At 44.1% G+C, this 12,101-nt stretch overlaps 1 protein-coding gene across 5 annotated transcripts in view; it reads right to left on the bottom strand.

The window, feature by feature from the left end:
- Positions 1-12,101, bottom strand: part of Akap6 (A-kinase anchoring protein 6) — a 432,548-nt gene that overhangs the window by 246,750 nt on the left and 173,697 nt on the right. For all 5 annotated transcript variants that reach the window (XM_021201844.2, XM_029540880.1, XM_029540881.1 and 2 more), the window contains 2 exons: positions 9,456-9,707; positions 2,487-4,241 (listed from right to left, as the gene is read on the bottom strand). In XM_021201844.2, coding sequence (XP_021057503.1) covers positions 2,487-4,241; positions 9,456-9,707 — 2,007 coding nt within the window. The remainder of the gene's footprint in view (positions 1-2,486; positions 4,242-9,455; positions 9,708-12,101) is intronic.

The following is a 12,101-nucleotide window of genomic DNA, read 5'->3' as shown; positions in this document are numbered from 1 at the left end:
AGGCAGAGGCAGGTGGATTTCTGAGTTCGAGGCCAGTCTGGTCTACAAAGTGAGTCCCAGGACAGTCAGAGCTACACAGAGAAACCCTGTCTGGAAAAAAAAAAAAAAAAGACATAAGCCTGTAAGTAACAACAGTTACCTGAGATCAGAATCCAAGACAGGGTCCAGAGATGTGAGGGAGAGCTAATGTATAATAAAGTTCCTAAACTATGTAAATATGCTGTCTATTTAAAGGATGGGTTTCTAAATGGGGTGGAGGTGGGGGTGGGGAGCCCATGAGGCCTCAACCCTACACAAAGAGCTACAGGCAACTGAGTAATACTGGGGGTGGAAGCTCCTCCCAGGGGATGGGCACACCAAGTGATTGCCCAGTACCAGTCAGCCCTGCACACATCCATACAAGAAACAATACATGGACTCAACCCATGGGTTATATCTAGGAATATATATGTATACACACACACACACATGTGTGTATGCAAAAAAGAGGCCGTTGATATGAAGGAGAGTGGGAAGGGGTTTATGGGAGGGTTTGGAGGGAATAACAGAAAGGGAGAAGTGTAATTAAATTATAATCTCAAAAATAAACAAAAATGGGTTTCAAAGGAGCAAAAATAAAACTACACTACAAAGAAATCCTTCCTATCAATAAAATCATTGTAAAGACACCAAGGTGAGTGACAGGGGAATCTGAGGGTTCCTGTGAGCTGAGATGCTAGGTACCCTATGCAGGTATTGTCCTGGGGAGTTCCCTCACCCATCACAGTCTACTAGTCCCTCCTATGAACCAGCCATTAGCATGTCTTCTATCTTCTGCTTTGTGAGGCTCAGAGGGACCAGAGGGAACACTGGGGAGTGACAACGGGGAAAATGGCCCCAGAGCCCTTGGTGGCGGAGCAGGGCCTAGAATCCTTTGCTTGATTGCATTCACTTCTTTGACACTACCCCACTTCCTGCTCTGCTGCACAGCAGCCCCTAAAGTTGACTCCATGCTGGTTCTCACCAAGGCCGCCATAGGCTCTTTTAGCTAGTCTGGGAGCCGTGGTGCACACTGCTCAGGTAAGGCTGGCTCTGCATTCAAGTCCTAACTTTGGACTTACAACTCTGGGAATTTGATCAAGTCAGTGGTGTTAGCGCCAGAGCAGATTGCCTGGTGCCTCTCAGCCTCTGTCTCCTCATCTATATTTTTATCACCAATTAATTAACCCCACTTGAAATTAATGCCAGGATTGTGATGAGGACCAGATACCTAAATACTTGATGTATGGTGACAATTATTTAAAACATAACTATTATATATTTATGCTAATTTTATTTTATGGACTTGACTTTTCATTTAAAAGGTTATTCTGTCCATATGCGCTGTACTGTAACAGTGCCTAGCCTGATAATGTTCATCAACGAACATCCATAAAAAGACAAGAGAAGTTCCTGAGCAGACCCAGGGGTTACAGTGATATTCTCTACCAAATCTTGTTTTCCTCCCCCATTAAAATCTCCCTGCAGGAGAATTCTTTCTAACACTGCAACAGTAAAAATGATGAGGAATCAAAAGATACAGATCTGCATCTTAGCTTTCCAAGCAAAAGTATCATCTACTTGATATGTCTGTCAACCTAGTTAGTTAGCTTGTAAAACTAACTTGGGCTCACCAAACCTCTGTTCCTATCAGTATAGAGGAATACTTCATGGCGTAGATAGCCCTCCTTGCATAGTGGCAGAATTGGGCTTAAACATGCATCTGGAAGATTTTTATACATAGTAAAGTGCTATACACATTATGCAAGGTATGGACAAATTTATTCTAGTGGAAAGAAATAATGATAAAATTATCTAGATCTATTTCCAACAGAGTTCTAGAGACAGTGAATCTTTGTCCAGATGCCTATGGGGAATAAAACCATAAGTATATTATGGGGTCCTGATGTCTGTCTTCAAAGGTCCTATCACATCCAAAAGTACAGATTTACCCCAAATCAAATCTCTTCTCCCAGACCCCCCAAGTAGTGCGTGTGAGAGATGGGTTAGAAATAAGCCAGAGGTCCCCGAAAGGAAGAAGAGGGGAGAAAACAGGGATGACTCGTAAGCTGGAAATGAGTGGTCTTTTCAACAGAAGCTTCTAGAGAATGAGAGTCACTCTAGGGCTAAGGAGGGAGATTTAGAGGTGCTGAAGGTAACTGTGATGCCCCACCCCGGTGTCTGCACTGGATGTGCATCCCATGTGTGCGCCATGACTGTTGTAAGCTGTTTCCCAGCAATGGCCCGTTCATCAGGTACCCTGTTCAGCTTGAGTAGGAGCAACAGGATTCTACAGCAGTCAAGGCTGCTGGGATAGATAGAATTGTTTTTCCATGTCTTCCTTTAAAAAATTTAAAGTTTAATTGAATACTTAACATATTTGATAAGGAGTGGGAAGGAGGTAAATACTTCCCTGGAATTATTTTTAAACCCCAGACAATTAATCACTAGGTTAAAACTAACCTTACCTCAATTCTTTCCCAGATGGCTTCATAGTTGTCTTGGTGCTGAATGTCCTGCATTAGTTTCTGAATTAAGGCTGACTTTGTAGCAGAATGGCTCTCATTCTTCTCAGAGGATGAAGGTCTCTCTGATTTCTCCTCCATGAACTTTTTCGTGCCGGAGAGGGGCATACATAAGTCCTCATCAGAAAGAATGTCACTCAGGGGCCCAGATTCAATGCTTTCGCCGAGAGATGAGGCGATGTCGCTGGATGAGCTTGGAGAGACCGTGCCTAGCCTTGTGTGTTTTTTCTTGATGTGGTATGCTGGATAGATTTCAGAATCTGAATTCATCTCAGACAGTTCCCAGTCATCGATATCCTGGATAGTCTCTCCTCGGGGTTTCTGGGGTAGAAGCTTGGTTAGGTTCTCCAGTTTCAGAGCTAACACCTCCGTCTGTCTGAGGTGAGACGGCAGCGCTAGGTACTCATCAGAGCCGTACCAGGCCTCCACCACCTGACCGTTCTGTGTGTCGTGACATGGAGCAGGTGGGGAACCTTTTTGGCTTTTTGAAAGAAGAGGAAGTGGGGATTTGGTGTTGTCTGAGCCAAGAGAGGACTCACTGCTGTGACTACAAGGAGATGAGCTGGAGGCCTTCGTCTGCGCTGGCAATTTTCCACTCCGATTTCTCTGATGGCACGCGTCCCCTGAGGTTGTAGACGCAGACTCTGTTGCCGGTCTCGCTGTGGCTTTGGGAGCTCCAGGCGACACCATGGTCGGCACTGCTGAGCTCCTGGTGTTCTCGGATTGCTTTCCTGAACCAGTTCCCCGTTTAGGTATTTTGCACAGGGGTACCTCGGCCAAGGTCTTGTGGGGCTTTTTCAGTCGCAGTTTCTCTTTATGGCAGTCAGTAAGCCTTCCCAAACTGGAAGAAATTTCTTTAATGTGACTTCTGACTATGTTTTCAAGATTGCCGATCCCCACCTTGTGCAAACATTCATAGGACTGGCTGGCAGCAGAAGGGCTGCTAGGGTAGGAAGACTGCAACACTAGGCAGAGCTTTGATCTGTCAGGGGGGTCCACCAGGGAAGGGGTGCTTCTGCTCAGTTCAGGCTTCAGGTCAACCACCTGCCCCTTCCCATCACTGCCTCTCCGCTCGTTCTTAAGCGTTTCTTTTAGAAATAGCCCTCTTTTGGGCAATGTGGGCTGCGTGGGAGAGTCCTCGTTATAATTAAAGCAATCGCGGATGGATCTCTTGGGAGTCATCATTTCACAAGGACCAGGCTGGGATTTTTTCACACCAAGCTGCGGAGAGGAAGTAGAGTCTTGGTTTCCTGTCTCCGGAGGGTGTTCAGCAGCGTTTGTCAGTGTGTCCCCTAAGGAAGATGTCCCCAGTGTTGAGCCCAGCTGCTCTCCAGGTTCAGGAGCGCCGTCTTCCTCATGTCCACCTTTGTGGTCCTCTGAAAGGGACACTTGAGATGAGTCCTCATTGGCTACTCCGCAGCTGGAAGGGACAGGCTCAGTGGCCACTGTAAGCAGCCCAACGCTTCGGATGAGCTCTGGGAACTCCTTTTCCATCTCGCTGTAGCTCCAAGAGTCAAATGATTTAGTTTTGGCCTGGCTAGTGGTCATGTCGCCCAGGCCACCAAGCAGATCCTCACTTGGACTGTAGTCGGAAAGTTCAAATGCAGTAATCCCACAATCCAGAGACAAGTAATTCTGAGAACATTTGATAGTTAACTGCCCTGAGTCGTCCACTTCTGTGAGGGAGTCAAGCCGGCCCTGAAACACACAATGGTAATGGTTTCAGTGAGCATAACATTGAGCACACGCACCTAACTGCATTCCACATGAAATCTGAACCAATTTCAGTCGCTCTGGCCTGACCTGTCAAAAGGCACATAGCCAATTACTACATCGCTTTATATACACCATTCATCTTTTAAGTATTCAAACTTTAACTTGGGCATAGAGCCTTAGAGATGGTCGAGATCAACCCCAAACTTCCGGTCCTATCTTTTCTTTTAAAACAGACTACGTTAATAGTTTCAAAAGCATTCCTAGTTTTCTTTGGTGCATTATAAGGTTTTGTTTTTATTCTTTAATTGTGTAATTGAGGCTTTCATCTCATTACTAATGTAGTTCGTATATCATATGACAAACTGGGAGATTTCTATAGGGTAAAATCTGGATTCTTCTAACCAAGTTGGCTGATAGCCTGGTCAAGACCCTTGGCACATGAAGGAAAGGAGGCAAAAGTGACCCTCGTTTTCTTCGCAAGGGGTTGGGAGTGAAGGCACCAACCCCAACCCCCAAGCCCCAGCCCCCCATTCCAATTGCTAGACCCACGACGTCCCTTCAGCCAGGTCGTCCCGAGATTGGACCTACCCATGACTTCCATGAGATTTTATTATTTGTGTATTCATTCTGTCTCTGGAATGCTCTCTCCCTTCAGCGATTCCTTCTCCTCTTGTATCTACTTCCAACCCCAACACTCTTATTCTATACTACCCAGATGATATTGTACAAGTAATTGTGGTAACCGACTTTTCCTAAGCCTGGGCTCCCTCGTCTCAAAGTGTGTGTGTGTGGGGGTCTGATTGTTATACTTCTCCATTTAATCCTCACCACTTTCTTCTGAGATCTGCTCTATTGTCCTCGTTTAAATTATAGCAGTAGGAAGAAAGTAAGTCACTGTGGCCTCGCAACTAAGGGCCAGCCCAGGCCTTGGAAGAGCCTGGTGACACTCAAAGATACATCTATTGAACGAATGAATGAGTAATGGTGATTTCTGTAGTCTCTCTCTCTGCCTATGGGTCATTTCCTCCTCTGAGTGTGTACTTGACACAACGATGAGACTCACCGAGTTTCAGAGTCACGCCCTTGCTCTAACACTAATCAGCTCTATGACTACAGGTCAGCAGCTTTATGTAGTTAGCCTCTGTTTCTTCCATCTACAAACTGGAAATGGTGAATAGCGAGACAGCTCAGTGTCTAAATATGCTTGCCACCAAGGCTGACGATTCGAGTATGAACCCTAGAACACACATGGAAGAAGAAGAAAGCCAAATCCTGAAACTAGTCCTCTGATCTCCACATGCGTGTTGTAGCTTGGAGGAAATAAAATACCAAGACAGAGAGTCTGGTACATGGATACCTGTTCAGTGGATGCTCGCCCTTGGTGCCGGCTGCATTACCTTCTGGCAATGGCGTATACTGAGGAGGAAGGCATAAGCGGCCTCTAGCACCAATGTGCCCTGAGCAGAGAGGAAGACTAACCTCTGACCTCAGTGGAAACTGAGCTAAGTGTAGTTGTGTGACTTCAAGGCTTCATGCCTGGGAAAATCTCATTAAATGACAAAGTCAGAACCCCAAACCACCCAGGCATGAGTGAGACAAGCTTGTAATTTTTAAGAGAATAATAGTGCGATTCCCAATCTAAAAGGAGATTTTTTTTTTAAGTGTTTGATTTAGTTGGTCATTACTTAGGAGTTTCTCTTCTATAAAGATACTATTTATATAGTCATATTAAAAAGTTTAATTGGAGTTTCCCTACACAGAGAACAATGCTCCTCCCAGGAAATATAGGATGCTCAATAACAGGCCCAGTGCTAGATATGGGATGCGTCTACCCAAGTTGTCGGTCAGAGGAGTCCTGGCGACCCCAGCACAGATAAATGGGAGATCTATATCCCCACCTTTCTGAGGTTCAGGGACGGTTGCTGGAGAGAAGGGCAGGAAGACTGTAAGAGCCAGCAGTCAGGGAAGACTAAAGGAAAATGTCATCTTATAGAGATGACAGGAACACTGCACTTGTGAGCTCAGAGCAGCTGTGGAGGCAACACAGCATCTGCGCAAGGTCAGGCGCTACTCCAGCAAGGCTCACATCTAGCTGGGAAGCTATTGACAGGTGATGGCTTCCGGGAGAGAAAAGAAAGTCACTTTTCTTTAATGGTATGACCCTCCGATTGAGCATGCTCAAGCAGATGGCCCCACATCCGGGAGGATTTATGCAGCACAGGTTGGACTTGATGGTTTGGTTTTTTTTTTTAAGGGAGAAAGAAGACAAGAAAGTGAGAGGAGAAAGGTAGGGGATGTGGCTCTGGTAGGAATTAGGTGAGAAATGGGAGTTAAATATGATCAAAATGTGTTGTATGAAATTATCAAAGAATTAATAAAATTAATAGCTAATTAAAAAGCTATTATAAATGATGGTTATATTCTTAAGCCAGTCCCTAAGACCTTTTAAATTAGCAACTAGTAGAAATTTATACAATATTTCTATTGTTCTCATAATCATTACGGTCCTACTTCCATGAGGTTTAAAAAGTACTAAAGGAAGGTGTTGATATAATGAATCAATTTCAGAGCTCAGGCTATAACTAGATGTTGAAAGAGTCAGCTACCTGCCTTTGTACAAACAGGGAGGGCCAGGAGCATATTTGTCTTCAAACTCTTGAACAGCGGATGCACAATAAGTGTTGGACATATCTGTTAAAACTATACATTAGATAAATAAATGACTGCATCTCAGAGAATAGAGTACGACTGATTTTTGTAATACTTTTGGGATCTCTAGTTACTGTTTTGATTTTTTTAAAAAACCATACTCAAAAGCATTTACATTATAACTATTAGATTTTTAAATATGGAAAAACTCTATCCCTTAGGGGGAAAAAAATAGATTCACCAAGCAGAAACAGTATAGTCTTGGGATAGGGAGTATAGTCCAGTGGTAGAGTACAAGCCCAGAGTGTTCAACACCTTGGATTTAAACCCTGCTGGAGGCAGAGGTGAGGGAGGTTGAATAACAGTAGAACAATAAAACCAATGAAGGTTTTCACCATGCAGTGGGTTTTAGGTGGGAGAAGAGGGGTCATGTTGGGGATTGAACTAATGGTCTGGTACGTGTCAGCTCATTGCTCGGTGTAATGCTATACACTGCTGACCTTGCAGAGGCAATTTTAAGAAAAACAAACAAGCTCCCTGAAGTCATAAGCCTCACACAGCTATGAGACCAAGGGATGAGTATGTGGTGGTTTTCCCACCTTTAGATCGCAGAGGTACACACAGGACTGTTGGTCCTGAGGGCTGTTAGAGCTCTAGAGCATGCTCTTCTCAGTCAGGCTTTCCTGCTCATTATCAGCATTTCATCTTAGCTTGTAAAGTTTTTCCATTTCATTTTCTTTCTGCACACCTTCCATCACCAAATGTATTCTGAGACTTTTATCCGACTTTCCTGCCCTTTCCCAGTTCTGGTATGCAGGCAAAAATCAAATAAAGCTAAGACCCTGTCAGCTCACCCTGAGGAGCACGAGAGTCACAAACAATTGGGAACAGAAAAAGTTTGCAAAGGCTCAGAGCAGGCAGAACCTGACTCACAGAAGACACCACAAAGCAGTGCCTGGATGGCCACTGTGCCTCTACTCTTCTTCACATGGCATATTTTTGTCTCTCTGCAACAATTCTAAAACCAGCCTCAAATATAAAAATGTGCCGAACTGCTTCAAAGTAAATCTGTAAGAATCAGAACGGATACAACGTGATATAAATTTATGACGTCGTCAAAGAAAAAATAGCTATTACCAACTAGCCAATAGCCTTTCCCTGTTTTTTTTTTTGTTTCTACTTTATGAATGCTATAAGTTCAAAGGCAAAATATAATCCATACAATGACAAGAATAAGTCCCAGAACACTGTTGTATAACAAAGAACTGGCAATGGACTAACTTAATTTTCATGTCCCTTCCAGCAGCAGACAAGGGCAGGTCTAAAGAAAGACCCCCTTTAGAATGTAGACAAGTCTGATTTCCATCAGCATGTACGCTCAGGATTTATAGGAACGGTGGTCATCTGGAACCTGTAGCCTCCAGTAACCATGAACGCCACACCCAAGAGCCTCTGGGGCTTGGAGAGCAATGGCATCTGAAAGCCAACATGGCCCCCAGTCTCACCTCACATGGCCCCCAGTCTTACCCCACAGCCCCAGTCACAACAGCAAGGAATGCTGGCTGCAAGCAGAGACTGGCAAGCTTAGAGGATAACAAGGCAGATCTTGATTCCCACCGTCTTCTAAACCCCACACAGACTTGCTACAACCGCATCTTTATTTTGAATAAACAAAAAAAAAATCAGTAAGAGTATATCATTTATAAAAATAGGCACAGCTTTGTTTCATGGGGCTGATAGTTAAACAGTCATTGGAACACTAATCAATTAATGAATTCTCCAACACTTGTTTAGAAGCTTCTTAATCTCACACATACAAGAGCTTTATAAATTTGAAGAGTGTGATTTCCAAAAAAGTAATAGCAAAGAACTGAACTAAGTGTAAAGAGCCACAGAAACATGAAGACAAATACCATATTATCAGCCCACGGTTTCTCTCCCTGACATCCTACTGCATTTTGTAGACTTATCAGAGTTTGGCCTTAGCATGTCTTAATTACTTTCTATCCCCTACTAGATTTAAATCTCCTCACAATGAAATGATGGGTTTTCAGAGGTAGTGGGTATTTTATGTGTATGAATGTTTTGCCTGTGTGGATGTCTGTATACTACATGCATGCCTGGTACCCACTGGGCACTGGAGTTACAGGTAGTCGTGAGCTCTCATGAGAGGGTTGGAAATTGAACCTCTCTCTGGAAGAGTACTCAGTGCTCTTAATTGCTGAGTGAGCCATCTTTCTGCCCCCTAGAAATGAGGTTTTGATAACATTCCTAGTACCTGAACATAGTGTTAAACAAATGTGTTTTAAATAATTGAGGAAGAGACACAAAATCAGGAAGTGCTAACATCTATGGATGACATCTATACAAACTTATGTCAAAAGCCCGCTTCATACTACAAGCGTTTAGCTTCTACTCACTCTGCCGAGATCCTAGATAAAGGCTGCTTACTTCCCTACACAAACCTAACCCTCGCATCTCTAAACTGAAAACGTTTTCTAATGGAAACACCTGACAAAGGATGACCTGCTGCCAAAGGCCACTCACCTCTGTTGTTTCTTCAGAGAACGCTTGCAGAATGTCAGTCTGCCTGGTGTAGTTGCCATTGGCGTCCTGCAGACCTTGTAGGATGCGCTCTCGGAGGACCAGCACGGATACGCGGAGCTGGTGCCAGAGCAGCTGCACTGCGTGGATGTCTACAATGACGTTGACCGAGTAGGACAGCAGCTTGAGGGAGAACTCCGTCTCGAGGAGGGCATGGATCTGCTCCACGTGGTCGGAAATATCCTCGCAAATGTCCTGCAGCAAAGGAAAGCAAGTGTATGAGAGCACGTGTGGGGGCAACTTAGCCTTATGCTGGGGAGGAGGGGTTACGAAAGGTCACTCGCCAAGCACAAGGGCAGCCACAGCATGTTTTAGACATCTGGCCTCGTTTGTTCTATTACGTCGTTACAGCAATAGTCCTGAATACTGGCCCGTTTACACACACACACACACACACACACACACACACAAATGTTCCTGTTCCTTGAAGTATTCTAACTAAAGGCTCCACTGAGGGGCCGTTCTGACTCTTGTTTTTCATTCGTTTGGGATCTAGAGAAGGACCCGGCAGCTGCTCTAAATGACAGCGGTAAGCTATACTGAGCACACATTTCAGAATAGACACATCAGTCTAGGACTGAGAAAGGCTAGAATGTATTTCACAGGAATCCCCAGCCATTCTCAATTAGCTATGGAACTGTCAGCGTAAGGGGCAATGGTCATTCTCCAATCGACACTATTTAATACTCAAAATCAGAGTGAGAATCTAAATTTCCAACCCTCGATGTCAAGCAGAACTACTTCTGAGATGCAAAGGGGAAAAAAGAACCAAAAATCTTAAAAAAAAAAAAAAAAATCACTAACTCAAAATGTCAGTCACCCTCACACATACTCTTAGGAGGGTAGATTTTATATCTGATGTGACAGTTGATTCACAAGTTCTCGGTGTCCGTGGCTGTCAGAGGGCAGGCACACGAAGCCCATGAATGATCATTTACTTGGTCACTTTAAGAAGTTGTTAATCAAAATAGTAGATATGTGACATACAAGTGCTCTGTCTGTCAGGTTTTGTTGTGTCATTGATTATTAAAATTGGGGAGCTTAATAAAGGTAAAATTTTCAGAGAAGCATTTGAGTTCTGAGTCCTGCTATCAGTATCATAACTTTCCACACCAGGAAGATAACCTTCTGATTTCATGGACATGTTGAATTTCAATTGAATTTTTCAAAAGAACTTAAACCACGTTACACTGACAGATGCGTCTGGTTCATGTTTTCCCCACTTCATACCAACCATACCACCATCTTAAGTCATGCTCACGTTCATTCTGATGCACCTCAGACTCCCTTTATTTCATAACATCCAGGCCTCCGGCCTATTCCACTGACACATCTCTCTGCCACAGCTCTGTTCTGAACCCTGTCATCACCCCATCTGTGCAACATCACTAGGTCTCTCAGGCCACCGCCTCCGCTTTTTCCAGATATTTTATTCCCATTTCGAATATTCTTCCACACCCCCAAGCTCTGACCCTCCTCCTCTTCTCTCCTAGCCCAGCGTCTGTGGCTAACATTCCAGCCCCTCTCTTGACAGGGTTCCCAAATTCTCATACTCCTGGTTTTTATATATTAGCCTCTCTCTGTCTCCTTGAGCCTACGGATGCAGAACACTTCAAATATCTAGAAGAGAAAATGGCTTTGTTACCAGCCTAGACAATACAATTGTCATCTCAAGTACTATTGTTTATGTATGTAAAGTCAGACGGAAGCCAATGAACACTTGCCTACTGTCCAGTTATCACCTGCTGAAGGGATCTCTAAGCTAGCTAGACAAGGTACTGTATTGACATGCTGCACTGGCTCGTTTTGTGTGTCAACTTGACACAGCTGGAATTATCACAGAGAAAGGAGCCTTCCTTGAGGAAATGCCTCCATGAGATCCATCTATAAGGCATTTTCTCAATTAGTGAACAAGGGTGGGAGGGCCCATGGTGGGTGGTGCCATCCCCGGGCTTGTCGCCCTGGGTTCTATAAGAAAGCAAGCTGAGCAAGCCAGGGGAAGCAAGCCAGTAAGTAACATCCCTCCATGGCCTCTGTATCAGGTTCCTCCTGCCCTGTGTGAGTTCCAGTCCTGTCTTCCTTTGGTGATAAACAACAATTTGGAAGTGTAATCTGAATAAACCCTTTCCTCCCCAGCTAGCTTCTTGGTCATGATGTTTTGTTTAGGAATACAAACTCTGACTAAAACACATGCCAAAGGACTTTGGTTTCGTTACAATATCATTATAATCATTTAAAACACACCTATCATGTTGATATCTCACTCTGTTACTCCAAAACTATGTAAAATAGCAATTTTAGACTGTGGTTTTCCCTAGGTGACTCCAATGTGCCATCAACATTTGGCTCTGTTTTGAGTGAAATTGAGGATGACTCTGCACCTTGGGCACACAAACGCCACACTGCCCATCCAGCGTGTCCCATAAAACTCAGGCCAACTCCTAAAAGCATGCTTTTATAAACTTTAGCAATGTATACTGGGACCAGATGAGTACGTGGGTGTATTAAAATCACATCAAACAAAACAGACTAACGAAGATTACAACACCTTTCTCTGTAGCCCCTACAGAGGAGCCCCTAACATTGCTG

The sequence above is a fragment of the Mus pahari genome, chromosome 7 (genome assembly GCF_900095145.1).
Source record: "Mus pahari chromosome 7, PAHARI_EIJ_v1.1, whole genome shotgun sequence".
Lineage (NCBI taxonomy): Eukaryota > Metazoa > Chordata > Mammalia > Rodentia > Muridae > Mus > Mus pahari.
The sequence above is the reverse complement of the archived record's forward strand: the minus strand, read 5'-3'. Positions and strand labels throughout refer to the sequence as shown.